This window comes from Pleurodeles waltl, chromosome 11 (genome assembly GCF_031143425.1).
Source record: "Pleurodeles waltl isolate 20211129_DDA chromosome 11, aPleWal1.hap1.20221129, whole genome shotgun sequence".
Taxonomy (NCBI): domain Eukaryota; kingdom Metazoa; phylum Chordata; class Amphibia; order Caudata; family Salamandridae; genus Pleurodeles; species Pleurodeles waltl.
Genome location: NC_090450.1, coordinates 350,468,225 through 350,484,999, shown reverse-complemented (window position 1 = coordinate 350,484,999; position 16,775 = coordinate 350,468,225). Strand labels below are relative to the sequence as shown.

At 42.7% G+C, this 16,775-nt stretch overlaps 1 protein-coding gene across 2 annotated transcripts in view; it reads right to left on the bottom strand.

Annotated features, from left to right (window-relative positions):
- The window catches only part of MTERF4 (mitochondrial transcription termination factor 4), a 233,187-nt gene that overhangs the window by 70,480 nt on the left and 145,932 nt on the right, over positions 1-16,775 (bottom strand). For both annotated transcript variants that reach the window (XM_069213661.1, XM_069213660.1), the window contains one exon: positions 5,948-6,461. In XM_069213661.1, the coding sequence (XP_069069762.1) occupies positions 5,948-6,404 (457 nt within the window). In that variant the 5' untranslated portion in view covers positions 6,405-6,461. The remainder of the gene's footprint in view (positions 1-5,947; positions 6,462-16,775) is intronic.

Here is a 16,775-nt window from a genome sequence, read left to right as displayed (position 1 = left end):
TCCAAAACAATCTGCCCCACTCCAATCCAACGCAATTTGCCCAACTACGGTCCACCTCACTCCAGTCTTCCCCACTTTACTCCCAAAATCTACCCCATAACCATCTGCCCCAATTGAATCCTTCCCACTTCAATGCAAAACAATCTTCCCCACTGCAGTCTGCCCCACTCCAACCCACTTCAATCCAAAACAATCTGTCCTACTCCAATCCGCCCCACTCCTATCCAATCCAAAACAATACGCCCCATTCCAATCCTATCCACCGTACCCCAATCCGCCCCCTCCGATCCAAATCAATCTGTCCCACTCCAATCTGCTCCACTGCAATCCAAAACTATCTGTCCTAGTCAATCTGCCCTACTCCAATCCAAAACAATCTGCTCCACTCCAACCTGCCACACTTCCATCTAAAACAACCTGACCCACTCCAATCCATTTCAAACTGCCCCACTCCATTCTGCCCCACTCCAATCTGCACCATTTTATTCCAAAACAACCTGCCAAACCCCAATCCCAAACAACATACTCCAATCCGAAACAATCTGCCCGACTCCAATCCAACTCACCCCAATCCAATCCATTTTACTGCAGCCCACCACACCCCAATCCAATCTAATCCACCCTTCCACATTTCAATCAAATCCACCCCAATCCCATCCAATCCGCCCAACTCCCCTCCACCCTAATACAATCTGCTCCACTCCAGCCTGCCCCACTCCAATCCAATCTGTCCCACTCCAATATGCCCTACTCTAATCCAAAACAATCTACTCCACTCCAATCTGCCACACTTGAATCCAAAACAACCTGCCCCACTCCAACCCATTTCAATCTGCATCACTCCATTCTGTCCCACTCTACTCTGCCCCACTTTAATCCAAAACAACCTGCCCTGCTCCAATCCCAAACAACCCACACCAATTCAAAACAATCTGCCCCATTCCAACTCACCCCAATCCAATCCACTCCATCCCAATTCACCCCACTCCAATCGACCACAAACCACCCCACACCAATCCAAACCATCCCATTCCAAAATACCCCACTCCAATGCACTCCAATACACACCACTGCAGCCCACCACACCACAATCCAATCCACCCTATCACATTTCAATCCAATCCACTCCAACCAATCCACCTCACTCCAATCCACCCTAATATCATCTACCCCACTCCAGCCTGCCCCCTCCAAACCAAAACAATCTGTCCTACTCCAATACACCCCTCCTTAATCTTCCCCACTCCAATACAAAACAATCTGCCCTACTCCAGTCTGCTGTACTCAATTTGGTCTACTCCAATCTGCCCTACTCCGATCCAAAACAATCTGCTCCACTCCATTCTGCCACACTCCAATCCCAAACAACCATTCCAATCAATAACAATCTGCCCCACTCCAACCCCACTCACTTTAGTCCAATCCAGCCCCTCCATCCCAATTAACCACAATCCAATCCACCACACACCAATCCAATCCACCCCAATCCAGCCCAGTTCAAAATACCCCACTCCAATCCAATACACCTCACCCCAATCCAATACACCTCAGTCCAGTCCAATCCAATCCACCCTACCCTTCTCCAATCCAATCCACCCCACCCCAATCCACCCTACTCCAATCCAGTTCAACTCACTCCAATCAAGTCCACCACTGCCAACTCCACCTCACTTCAATCCAATCCACCCAAATTAATACAATCTACTTTAATCCACCCCAATCCAAACCACCTTTATCTACACCACTTCAATCCAGCACACTCCTCCAATCAACTCACCCCACACCAATCTAAATCACCCCACTCAAATCCAATCCACCCCATTCCAATCCAATGCACTCTAATCCATCCCACTGCAGCCCACCATACCCCAATCCAATCCACTCCACATTTCAGTCCAATACACCCCAATCTACTCCACTCACTCCAATCCACCATACTTTACTCCAAACCACTAATTCTATCCCAGTCTACCCCACCCCATTCCAGTTCAGTCCACCACACTAGAATCCATTCAGCACGCCCAGCTCAAATCCATCCAGCCCACCCCAATCCACCCCACCCCCTCCACACAACTCCAGTCCAATCTAATCCACCCCACTCCAATCCACCCAACCCCTATCAGTTCAACCCAAACCAACCAGCCCAATCCAATTTAATCACCTCAACCCCATCCACCACACCACACTTCAATCCACCCCAGTCCAATCCAATTCACCCCAAACCGATTGATCCTACTCCACTCAATCCACCCCACTATACCCCAATCCAATCCAATTCACCCCACTACCACAGTCCAGTTTACCCTATTCCACCTCACTCCACTCTAAGACACTCTCTGCCACACTGGTGTACAACATGACAAAACACATAGCCAAAGCCAACAGCTTTTGCATAGGTGAGACCTATTGGCTTTGCCAATGCCTGTTGTACTGTTGTTACTGGTACTGGCGCCGTACGTAATACTGACATGGTCATGACAGTAGGCCCTAGTCTTTTTCTGACAGCCAGACACCAGCCTCCTTTTTATTAAGCTTAGAGGCACCTGTTTTTTCCTGGATTCACAAATGTGGAAATGGGCTTAAACACACTGTCACACGCTAGGCTCCTCGAGAAGCCCCTGCATGGTTCATCCCTGTGAGAGAACCTTCACTCAGCCTGCTGCTTTCCAGCCTGATAATTTCTGGCATTATATGCCCAGGGTCGGATTGGGAAGACAGGCAGTCGGGCATCAGGCCGGTGCCTAATGGACTCCTGCTGCCTGTTTTATTTTAGACCTAAGTCAGCATCATGGACAGGCAGACTGTCAGAGAGCTGGGACTTGCAGGGTGTTGCTAGGCCAGAATTGTGCTGGCTGTCACAGACTTCGGCTTGGCCCCAGCACGCCTACTCAGATTCTAGAAACAGTGTCCCCTCCCTTGCCATTCTGTGAAACTGAGGCTGGGATGGCAGGTATTGAGGCCCTTGGGCAATTTTCACCTCAGACCCCTACTCTTTTCTGTGGCTGGCCCAGCAGCATTGTCTATTGCTTCATTCCTCCCCTGCCAGGCCAACGCACTTCAGGCTATGCTGGGTGGGGAAGAGGGGTGAGCCTGAGAATGGGCCTTGCTGGAGGTCAGGTGTTGCTCTGACCCTTAGGCCATTCTCACCTCGGGCCCCTTGCTGGCCCGGCCTGGCCCAGAAGCAGTTTATTTCCCTTGAAATGACCTCGCCACCACACCCCCTTCGGCCGGGCCATTACATTCAGGCCATATTGGACAAGGGTGTTTATGAGTGGGCAAGGGCCTTTGCTGGAGTGCCAGGTGATTTTGTGGCCCATCTTTACCTAAGCCCCCATTCCCCCTTTTGGCTATGGTGGGCTGAGTAAGAGAAGGGGCCTTGGCTTCGCTGGTTGAAGGCGTTGTCACATTGGCCCCAATGTCTTTCAGTCCTTGGTGAAGGGTGGGTATACATTTGTGTGCACTTGCATAGGCAGATGGAACAAAAAATAGATATGATGTGGCATTAGGGGTAGAGCTACCAGCTTTGCAAATGGGGAACTAGGTTTGGCTCAACATCCTGTGATTTTCGGCACATCACTTAATCCCCGAGCCCCAAAATAAAAGTGAACCTGATCTTGTGTAGAGGAACTTGTGCTCATGTGAATCACTCCAATGCTCTTGGGCCGAGTTCACCCTTTATAAAACTACCAAAAAAAGCATTAAGAATTTTAAATAAATGCCCATTTGTGCACGTTTTAGGGTCCTGCAAAGGTAGAAGAGTGGTACTTGAAGAGGACTCTATATAATAATAATAAAGTTTGTATTCCTTTTTAATGTGACTTTTCTGCCTTTGTTTAATTTAACTATCAATCACGGATCAATAAGGTAGCTTTAAAGTACTTTTGCCTTACCTTACAGTTTAAAGTGCACACTGATCAGAGGAAAAAATGTCGGCTTTGGGTGATTTTCTACATTTTGGTGCTGGCCAGAATATTAAAGTACCAGTCATACTGGGAAAAACAGCCAGGTGGCAGACCTACCCTGATCAGATACTGTGGCCCCAGGCCTTTTTATTTAATCTCATCCGCTTGGCCATACAGTGTCCCAAGTTTTCACCAGTATTGCTGGATCTATAGGATTTAAAATACTTACCTTTTTTATTCAGTTGTGTACAGCCCAAACTTGACCCAAAGGTATTGGAGCACTTTATATGAGCACCAGTTACAGTACACAACAACACATTCATTTTTGCATTTTAGGCCAGGAGAGATTACCTGATCTGTACAGAATCACATGATTTTGAACCTATGCAGAGGCTAAAACCCAGTTCCCTAGTTCCAAAATCAGCAGCTCTGGATTTAAACACCACATCCTCTCGATATTACCCAACATGTCTCTAAAACTGAGTCCACTGAGACTAACCAAGTGGTGTTTACTGAAGGGGCACGATACGGGAATGTGGGCCACTTTTTTCAGGAGTGCCCAGGCCTAATTGTGATCCCAATCCAACGGTGCCCTGAAATTTCATCATCTGCTGACTCCACTGTGCATAGGTGGGTAAGCCTTACCTTGACGCATCTCCATTTAAACTATTTAATACCTATTCACATCCCAACTCCTGCAGAGCATTACATTTTATCAATCTGGTTGGATGCTATTGGCTTATACATTTTACCAGGCGCTTTCTACATGGTTCTTCAAGGTAAGAACATAACTTCCCACCTTGGCTTCCACTTATCCCTCCCTTCCTTACAATATTGAATATTTGTTTTATTTTTCCTATAGATTTAGATCCTTGGTCCATAAAGATGATCATTGGGCAGTGAACCGTTGCAGAATATAGCACAACAGTCTCAGGCTTCTTAAATAGGAGAAACAAAGTTCTTGTCACATGGTTAGTGAATACATGACGAAGTCCTGTAAAGTAAGCATGCAATTAAAACTTATGGATGCCTAGGTAGTATTTAAAAAACAAGTCCCATATTTTAAATCATAGGTGAAGGAACCTCGAACACAACAAGAGGTGCACAAGCAGATTCTTTTGTGACCTTCCAGCGACACCCAAAGTGTGGTGTTGAAACCACAGCATTCTCCCTGCCAGGCTTGCAAGTCACCATCCTGGCCTCCCCTGTCTCATGAGCACAAACACAGGAGTTGTTCTCCATCGAGCAGCTGGTAAAACAAGAAAGAAAAAACGCTCCATATATCACATAACACTGTTAAGTAAGTTTGCACTGCACAGAAAAATGTGTTTTTCTAAACAGCAACTTCTAGGCTGTCTTAGCTATCTCCAATGTGCGCAATGGTGACAGACAAGTATAACAGTGTATTTGCTCCCCACAGCACCCAGTTGAAAGGGAAGGTGTGAAAAGTGTCACAAAATAACATAAGGAGCTACCACCCAAGATCTTTTACCAGGAGAATATGCCTATTATCTACTAGGAACTGAAGATATCCTTAAAAGAAATGGGAGTCACACATAATTTGCATCTTAATTTCCAGGTGACCCTGTACCTCGATGGGTGGGGAAATAAGAATTTCTATATGAAATGATCCGGGTCATACGGTTTTAGTTGGGAGAAATGAAAGACTGGATGGATCTTCCACGTGCTAGGTAAAGTTAGATGAATATTCACTGGTTTGTCTGGAAATGTAAAAAGGATAGCAGGAGCAAGAACCAAGGACAAAAAATGCCACTGGAAGTATTCTTGCCAGCAGCAGGTGTGAATGCAAATAATGGAAGAACAATTACTTTGCTTTGATGCAAGGCTGATAAAAGGATATTTTTCAGCATGCATGACAACAGTACTGTGCTTCCCCTGACAACAGCACGTTAGCTTGCCAGGAATGGATTCTGGGAAAACACCAACAATGTTTGCAATGCCAGCCATTAAGGTAAAAGCTAAAATACCAACTATCCCATGTTTCACCATGCACACACTCTTCTTGAGCCTCTACATTACAGTACCTTCTCCAAGTCCAAGCCTCCTTAGGTTCTCTGCCCGATCCTTCAGTTGCTTCACAGGCACCCTCTGCACATCTGGACTCTTCTGTAGCATTTTCAATACTGTGCCAGGATTCAGTCCCAACAGGAGTAGCTCAGAGACAATAGTCAGACTCTGTTCAAATCCAACACCACCAGCTTGACTTAGAACCAAGAGCTGTGTGACCTGAACATTACTAAATCCCAGGGAAAAGAATGATGCTACTGCTTCATCTAGTACTAGGCTTTGTTCACTTCCTGACAGGAGGTGATTGTCACATTCCTGGAGACTTTTTCTCTGCTTTGGATATCCTTTGCCTTCAGAGGAACTGACAGGGAATACAGAGTTAATACTGGATCGGGTGCCAGTGCACAGCGTTCGCAATTCATCCTGTTTGGAGCACATGTGCATGAACAGACTCGTGCGTGGAGCAAACTGCATTAAATACCCATTAGCAGCAAGACATGCAGCCAATAGTGGTCGTCCCCAATGATGCACCTGTGGAAATAAATACACACTACTAAATTTTATATAAAGTTGCTGCAGTTAACATGAACGTTCACTATACCCAATATACACTGTCAAAACCTCACCTAATGACTATCTTGCCATTAGCCCTATGTTGTGTGGGTGTCGAAAATCAATATTCAAACACACCCCAATATTTTGATCACCCCAAAATGTACCTAAGACAACTCAGCTCCTGCAGAGGCCTGATCTTGCGATGAGGTACACCACCCTTCTCAACATTAGGCCCAACAAATCTAGCAGAGTAAAATATAACTCAGACAAATCAATAACTGAATTCTAAATCAGGGAAAAGTCATTATAAAATCTCAAAATAAGCAGTACATAATAATGGTTAAATGTCATGAACACAGTTACAGAAATACATAATCAGAAACCAGAATCATTTTAAGTACCAAGACAAGAACAACACAATAACAGAAAATTAGACAAAATAAACAGTTAAGTCCCTAAAGGTTAGGAAAATCTCTATCAAATCAGTCATAGTCCTAGGAGGAACAGCCAAGTCTTCTGGCTCACCCCTAGAACCATGTTTTTTAGTACACATTTTCAGCATAATTAATGAGCAAAGGCTGCAAAATGATAGTGGTCTCACTAGTGATAGCATATTATACACAAATCAATATTGCCACGTAAAAATAATGGGCCTGATTGCGACTTTGGTGGTCCGTCTGCCGGAGCGCCAATACGGCAGTGGGGAGGATGCAACTAAGCCAGTGGCTTCCCCACGGTGTCTTATAATGTTCCAGCCGGGCTGGACGGCGGAGACAGTGATACAACACTGGCTTCGATTCTAAGGGCGAGCTAAGGCCGTCGCACTGTCTACGCCAACAGCACAGTTGGAATGCGCACGGTTGATATTGCAGGCAATGTGCATTCAGACTGTTCTGACAGGGTGCCTCTGCACTGCCTACGACATTAACCCGGGTGGTGCAGGGGCCCTCCTGTGGCCCCGTCTCTGCCTTTCCAACAACCTTTTCATGGTGGTGTCCGCGCTATGAAAAGGCTGATGGAAAGGCAAGTCATGATCAGCACAGTGGTGCTGACATCGGTACTGTTGTGCTGGACCATGGCTTCCCCCACCGATAATGCTTCTGGATCCAAAGTCCAGACGGTAGCGGCATTTCTTGTGGCAGTCCGACCACCAGCATCCAAATCTGGTGTTCAGACCGCCAAGGATCTGGAAATCAGACCGCCACCGCAGGTACGGCAGTCCAAGGACTGCCATACTCGTAATCAGGCCCAATGTTAATAGAACTAACCCACCTCTACAAAAGTCTCCAACAGCTTCTACGCTATTGTTGTAAGGAGATGCACAAGACATTATGTTACATTAGTCATGCAATAACCCATATACAATATTTTCCACTAGGCCCATCAGTAAGCTACAGCGGAGGAACTTCAAAAATGATACATAAAGCACATGAATAAAGTTTCATTCACAGTACATGAACACAGTGGAAAATAAATAGTTACATCACAGTGTTCAGTGAAGACTGCAGAGACCATGGGGAGAGAAGTCACGCAGTGGGACATTGAATGGGAGGGGTAACGAGCAGAAGCAGTTTGAACAATTCACCACAAATAACATCCATTTTAATTAAAATGGCGCTGTGGTAGAAAATTTGTCACAACTAAAACATATTACTAAACATACCTCTAAATGTTTCCGTAACTTAGTTTTAAGTGCAATATTTCTTAATCATGCGTTACAGCTAGAATTTATAATAAAACACAATTAGTATACACTTAATAAAATGAATAAAAGTAAACAGAATTATTGCACAAACCATTACTTTTACTACAGGTGTTAATATTTATTTTAATGTGTTACGTCTGACATCACTCAACCACTTACTAACCCTTTCAAATCCCTTTCCTAGCTTACTGAACCAAGAGCCTACACTTCCCCCAACACAGCTAACACCAGTGAATTAATTAAGGTTAGCGATATAAGATTCTATAATTTTGCTATTGTCAGGCACATACGTGCTGCAGTGTTTTGCCACTGTTACCTTGCAGACTCCTCCTTCCTTCATAAGGTTAATGCCTAATGCTAATCTGTTTTGCACAGCTTTTCCTCTAATTGCAAGCATTTCCCCTTTAACTATTGTAAACAATCCTGATGTATCTACTGCCATTCTATTTACTAATGTTGAAATTTATCTAATTTTCACATCATTCATAGCAACATTTACTGAAGGAATAATAGCTCCTAACATTTCTAAAACTACTGAACCAAAACTCACTTTAATGCATCTAAATACCACTGCAGCATCAATCCCTTTCAGATGATAAATTCTATGAAACACTAAAGACATAACAAGCATCACTGCAATTTCTAGGCAAAATAAAATAAGCATTATTCCCTAACACAGTCTCCCAGCTCTTCAACCTCTTCTCTATCTGTACTTATCCTAAATATGCATAATTCACCCTTTACCTCTTGCTCTATTCTCAATTTTGGATGTAAATGTGACTTTCTAAATTCTTCTTCTTCCTCCAGTTGTTCTCCCCTTCTTCTGCATTCTTCACAATTTTGACCCCTCTCTCACTATATTAATTAATGAACTCTATTTCATCTTTACAAATACTACACACATATTCTCCATTAATAAGATTAATTGAATGTTTAGATTGAACAGTGGCTGCCATATACTTACCAAACACCACATTAGGTCTAAGTTAATTGGGATAAGATTAATGTAGGCATTAAAATCAGTTCAATAAGGAAAAGGGCATCATTAAAAAGAACTACAAACACTACAGGATAACGAACAGGACAGTGGGAGCTGGGTAAAGACCATACCCTATTCCGAACAGAAGTTTGAATTAAAATGCAAATATAGCGTGAATCAATTTAAGTTATGTCTATATACTTTTTTATCATGAAAACCACCTATACTAAATTATTTATGCTACACACCTATTATGTCCTATTTTATCCTGGCTCTCTGTTACATTGTTAGCATTGGAAATGTATCCAACTGGAAATAGTAACTACAACAGCCCAAACAAAACTATTATTATTTGTTTTAACAATGTAAACGTCATGACACAACAGCCCAAATTAAACTATTATTTTTTTTTTTTAAATGTAAACTTTATGATTTTACAGCATCGGCTGTTTCCCTGTCTTCAAACTGAGACAGAAAAAATCTATTGCGGATTCAAAAAACAAAAAATATAATCTAAAACAACAAAAGTTTTCTTTAAAACAATAATTTCTTATTATCATTTTGATTAAATAATAAAATCAAAATTTTAATCTTTTTAACAGTTAATGTGCTAATTTAAAAATTATTTTTTAAAATTCATCAGATCAGTCTCTACTTAATGATTTTCTTCAGCTTTCTCAAACATAAGGAAAATTCTCAAAAATGCATAAGTCTTTGTTTCATTGGTCTCTCAAATTTGTACAAAGTGTTTTATTTCGTCAAGTCTCCTACTTGCCAATTTTTAGTATCGCAGCTTCACACAATGGCCTCTTCTCATTCAGGGTGGTTCTTCTGTCTCTATTTTACTCTCAGAGTCTGTTTCTGATTTGTAATGGCAATAATTTAGAACTGGGTCAAAACCTTATCTCTGCTGGTGCTGCTTCTTCGTCAGACACAGTAGCTAGATACACCCATTCAGGAAAGGCATACTTTATATTTGGCTCTCTTCTTCTTGTCAGGCTTTGGGCCACTGATGATTCACTGCCACTAGTTTCAGTCTCTCTCTCTCTCTCTCTCAAATATTTCAACTGCTTTACAGTGCTTTTTCTTGTAGGTTCTCTTTCTCGAAATAGTTTCTTCAGCTTGTTTCTTTGGCAACATTCTTTGTCACAGTATCTTTATTTTCACAGATAGTCAAGTTGAAACTTAAATTGCACTTGAACTTGAGCTTTGAGCAACTTTATCTTGGCCTGCTCTGTTCACTGCAAACTTCTTTCTACCTTTGAGGACTTTGTAACTTGATCTTCAACTGCAACCTTTCACTTACTGCATCAGAGAATACTACTTTGTGTGGCCGCTCATGCTTTTGACTTTTATACAGCAACAGCTCTTCGCTCCGACCTCTGCTTTGAAACTGGTCTTCCGAATTTTCAGGTTCTTCATCAAAACCTTTGCTCACTTGAAATTCAAACTTTCTCACCTCATTGTTTTCACTGCTTGCATCTTCACCACTTTCAAGATTTGTACCCTCTCTAAATCCACGCTGCAAACTATAGCTTAGCTAGGATCTTGACCTTGTGCTTCACTCGGTGCACTTGACTCATCCACTTCTTCAACTGATCTACCTTTCTTTATGTGAGAAGCATGGATTCACTAGCCATTCTGGCACATTTCATCGCAGTTTTTGTCATCAAAATCACCTGGTAGGGTCTACACCACCCTTCTTCCAGGAAACTCTTCCACATGTGCTTGCGAATGGTGACCCAGTCAACAGGCTTTATTTTTGCCAGACAATATCTTGTATCTTCTTTTGCCACATTCACCTGATGAGACCGATTTCACCTTGTCAGCCAGACCTTTCCAGTAATCTAGCATGTCGGCTTCACTTACTGAAACTAGTGCAGTTGATGTAAGATATGCAAGGCTCTTTGCTCGGCCAATAATGATTTAATTGAGCGACAAAAGAGTCTTTTAAAAAAAAAAATAAGTAAAAAATGTTTTATCAGGAGATCTTCTCTTGCTCGTCAAAACAACAGGACATTCATCTGGCCATTTCAGCTTTGTTGAAGTACAAATCTTTGTCAGCTTATTCTTCAAGTGCCATTTGCCCTCTCCACAATTCCAGAAGATTGAGGACAACAGGTACAATGAAACCTAAGTCTGATTTTAAATGCTTCACAAATGATTTACAGAGCTTCATGATTTGTCTAAATTGAATATGGGAGGGTGAATCAAGGCATTAACTCCATTCACAAATTGGCAACTACAGGGCTATCTGATCTCCTAGTGGTATACGCCTCCATCTGTTGTAATTTGACATCCCAATAAAATCTCCTTGAAGACTTGTAAATAGGCCTTTTGATTTTCCAATGTGACTCATCATTGTCTCAGTCCGCTTTCCTTGATTATTTAACTAGCACCCAAAGCATCTGGAACACACATCAGCAACATTTCTAAATTTTGCATCCTGCTAGTATTTCTAGAATACTTTAATCAGGCTGTCTCTCCCCACATGTGCCCTATTATGAAGATATGTGCAAATGGGTTTTAGGCCTGAGTCAGCAAGACATATTTATGGTCAGTTTTCACATAATAATCCTGACAATTCTTCTTAAACCCTAATCTATCTAATCCTTCATCATCTGGGTCATCTTCCAGCAAATCCCTCAGGCCACTCAGTGCAAGTTTGAATTGAATTAATGCAAAAAACTATTCACACATTCAGCATTTTCGACTGAATGTTCTCTGTTCAATAATTTTTTCGATCAGTGTCTTCATTCCCTCTTCTGTTTGTTTCGTTAAACTCTATTGTCTAGTTCATGGAAATACTACACCAGGAATAACCCTGAACGTGACTGGCTTTGCTCTTTTTTATCAATCCATTTTCTTTTCCTGTAAAATATCTTAATTAATCTTTGAAAGCAAAGCTTAAATCCAGAGGAAGGCCGTTGTTTGTTAGAACTAGGAATAACCGAAATCTTGAATTTTATTAATTGCTCTTGAATACTGAACCCTCATCCTGTGTTTCAATTGCAACACCATCTGGTGTGAAATAAATCACACAGTTCATTTTGCAGAGCAAGCCCATTCCCAGCACGTTCAAAGGACCTGAATCACACACAATTTTGTGCTTATTCACAACAGTTTTATTTGGAATATCTACTGAAACCTGGTTAACAATTTGTTTATTACTGATCCCTACAACTTGGACTCTTTTCAAGTGGTTAGGTTTGAGACTTCTAAGGAGCAAACTGTGGATCTGGTAGCCCCTGTATCAATTAGAAGTAAAAGACAATGTCCACTGACTTCTGACAATATATGGACCAGTCTGGTCTACGTCTAGGACTGCTCCAAGTGCACAATTCTCTTTCCCCCTCAGGCAATGTCATTGCAAACTATTCCCTTTTAACTCATCACTCAGAATCAATGGATTCTGCTGAAACGTATAGGGCATTTTTATCATGTTTTGCTACATCACTAGAGCTGTGGGCATTGGCATTCAAATTATTTCAGATTCTGCATATTTTGCTCAAATTTTTGCATATTCAACATATTTCTCTGCATCTGCGGAACTTGTTCTACATTTCTCTGAATTCGATTCAGATTATCTGTATTCCCTCTTCCAATACTTGATCTTCCCCCAGAAGTGACCAGCTGTATTCTTTTTCATTTCAACATTCATATCATTATTCATCATTTCCCTTCCACCACCTTGCTGTATCATTCCATTTCCCATCTATCAAATATGTATTTGATTCATCTCATTCATAACAGCTTTAAAAAAGCCATATTTGGATTCATTTGAATTTGGGACCTTTTCTCAAACTACTTTGCCTGAGCAATCACCAGCTTTTCTTTGAGATTTTTCGGCTTTGCATCAAAATTATCACTACTATTATTTGCCAACTTCAGAATCTCATTTATGCTCTTTGTCTGCCAACCCAACTCATTCTGTTGAATGTGATTACTAATCTTTGGTCTTAAACCAGACTAAAAACAGCCAAAATTCAACTGACCCCTATCTTGTTTGGGGCAGCTATGTTTCTTAAAAAAGAGCAAAAGACTCTCATAACAGAATGCTCTGATTCAGCTCTTGTGAAGTTTTCAAAATCTTCTGCCAAATTATATCCTTTTCATGGAACACATTTTTGAAAAACTCAATTACAGCCTTATATTTGTTCACAACGTCTGCAGCTGATGCATTGTTAGGAACAATTCTAGCTCGTTCTTTGGTTGGCCATCCAACTATAGCTTTACACTCTACCCACAAATCACCAGGAACTACAATCTCAAGTTTAAATTTGTCCACAGTACCTGAGAAATGTGTGTCAACTTGTGTACCTCATGATGCCATTTTGCCGGATCTGCTCGCAATTTTTACAAAATTAGGAGTGAAAATATAAATCAACTCTTGTTCATGGTACATGCACAAGATTACCTCCATGTACCTCTCTCGAAGTAAATTCTAAAACAATAGCTGCTCCTACATCGCTCACCACACCACTAGCTGCTTTCGTTGTCCTTTTGGTTACTTTCTACTTGTGCCCCCTCCCCCTTTTTCCATCTCTCTTGATATTAATTTGAATAACTCCATTCACTTGTCTTCTGAATTAAATCCTTAACATGAGCTCTTAAAGTAATCAAACTCATTTCTTTCATTCCATCAGAAATCAAATCAATTTTGTAATTTCTTTTTACATTTTGCTAATGTCTACTTACAATTTACCTGCTAACTCTTCTAATTTGTGTTCTTCATTTGCACATCTTGCTGCTTCCTTAATCAAATATCTAATTTCATCAACACTGAAAGTCCATAGCCTATTTAAGTCAATATTGCCCTGCAAAATATTGCTTCATTTTTGTTTTAATTGCCAATATCAATCTCTATAGGAGCCTCTTCAACTCCCACTGTCCTTCCAGGTGACAGCTTGAACTTTTGTTTCAGATTGCTATCTGAAGTTCCCCCAACTGCTGCCATGTCGCGCCTCACACCATGGTAGGAGCTTTCACCTGCAGCCACTGCCGGTTCTCCAGCAGCCACACCCCCATACCCCCCATGCAAATACTAACAATGTCCTTTACACCCTCTCCAAACACACACCACACAAGCACCAACAACTCCTTCACCCCTACCATGCACCACACGTCATAGAAAACCCTCACATCAACACCCACTCACATGCATGCTTCTAAACACCAGATCACTCAGCAAACACAAAACCGAAATATGGGACTTAGTGAGTAATGATGCACCTGACACCCTTTTCAACACAGAGACCTGGCTCAATTCCTCATTGATTCCCAACATCGCCAGCGCAATCCAAGCGGACTACAAGATCGCTCAATAGGACTGACTCCACAAGTGTGGAGGAGAACTCAGTATCATATACAAGGAATCCATCAAATGCACAACATTCACAGAGAACACCACCCCATTCATGTAACACCTGCAGTTCACACTGCAAATTTCACAATACTGCACTTGAACGCAACCCTCTCCTACCGACCACCCCGACCACAAGCCACCTTTACCAGCCTCATCACCAACTTCGTTGTTCCACTCACCATTGAGTCCAGAGCCTACATTCTCCTCTGTGACCTCAGCTTTCACCTGGAAGACCAAAAGGACCCTAGATCCACAACACTCCTCCAAAGCTTAAGCAACATCGGACTCACCCAACTTGCCCCAGAACCAACTCACACCACTGGGCACACACTGGACCTCATCTTCACCTCAAGCAACAGCTGCAAATACAGTTCCACCACACCACTCATACGGACTGACCACTCCATCAAGCACTTCCAAATCAACACACCTCAAGTCAACACCCCTGCCAGGTTCAACATTTCAAGGTACAGCTGGGGCTAAATCACAGAAGTAGACTGGCTCAGGGCCCTCAGCACGGATCAACCTAGCCCCACAGATAACCTCGACAAGTACATCAAGAACTTCAATTGGATCCAGAACTGCACTGACTCCCTTGCAGAAAAGAAATGGAGAGATAGGCACAACACCACCGACAGAACTACCTATAAGGCTACACTCAGATGCTATCACTAGCAAATAAGAGACTACAAGAAAAAAGCACTAGGAAACCGCTTCAGAGGAAGCTCCAACAGCTGCAAAAGACCTTCAAGGAGATCTTCTCAATCGCAACGGATTTCAACTTGCCCTCAGCCACTGTCACCAACATCGCTGCCTCCAGCAACTCTGCAACAACCTATCCAACTTCTTCCACAGCACAACTGCAAACATACGGAAACTTCACACACCAACCCAACCCCAGAGAATTTGCTAATGGACAACTCTCAACAGAAACAACACAACAGCAATCCCATCCACTCAGGAGCCTCAAAGACCCATACCCCCACCACGTGTACAACCTAGCAACATCACCAATCAGCATCACCCTGGCCCACATCATCAACACTTCCATCACGTCAGCCACTTTCCTGGGTGAATGGAAACTTGCAGAAACCAACGCTCCTCAAGAAGCCCACAGTCAACCCAAATCAACTGAACAACTTTTTACCAATTTCCCTGCTTCCCATTGCATCCAAAATGATTGAGAAAGCCATCAACAAGCACCTCGCAACCAACCTCGAACTTCCCCATCTGCTAAACACTCAATCAGGATTCAGAAAGAACCACAGCACCGAAACAGCACTAATCGCAGCCACCAATGACATTCAAGTCACCCTGGACCGAGGAGAAACAGCTCAACCTCTCTGCAGCATTCAACACTGTCACCTATAACATCCTCATCAGAAGACTCCGTGGGATTGGCAAACTTGATATGCTCTCAAATAGACCTGTTCCTTCATCACAGGAAGAACCTAAAGGGTCTGGCAGCCACCCTTCACATGAATGACCAAGAAATTAATATGCGGACTCCCACAGGGACCGTACATCAAACCCACCAGTTTCAACATACACATGCCACCGCTCACCAACATTGTCTGATCAAAAGACATCACCGTCAACTTCTATGCCGATGACACCAAACTCATCCCCTCCCTGATGGACGAAAAAAAAACCGCCAGAACTACCTTTGCCAACTGCATGACCATGGTAGAAGACTGGATGCAAATCAACTGCTGGTAGCTAAACTCTGACAAGACAAAAGTACTGGTGTTTGGCAAAGATATCTCCCCAAGGGACACAACCTGGTGGCTGTCTGCATTAGGACCAATACCCACACCCACAGACCACGCAAGAAATCTAGGGATCATCCTGGATAAGAAGCTCAACATGACAGCTCTAGTCAACACTGTGCATTCCTTCTGCTTTCACATCCTATGTATGCTGTGAAAAATCTTCAAATAGTTGCCTCAGAACACCAGGAGAGCCGTCACGCGAGCAGTCTTCACCAGCAGGCTGGACTACAGCAACACTCTCTGTGCCGGAATCTCCAGATAACTTCTACACAAACTCCAAACCATCCAGAGCACCGCTTTAAGACTCATACTCAACCTCCCATGCACAACCACATCACAGCACATCTCAGGAAGCTTCTTTGGCTCCCATAAACAAATGCAGCCAATTCAATCTTCTTTCGCACACATACAATGCCCCGTACAACTTAGGACCAGAATACCTGAACAGCCGCATACGCTTTCACCAACC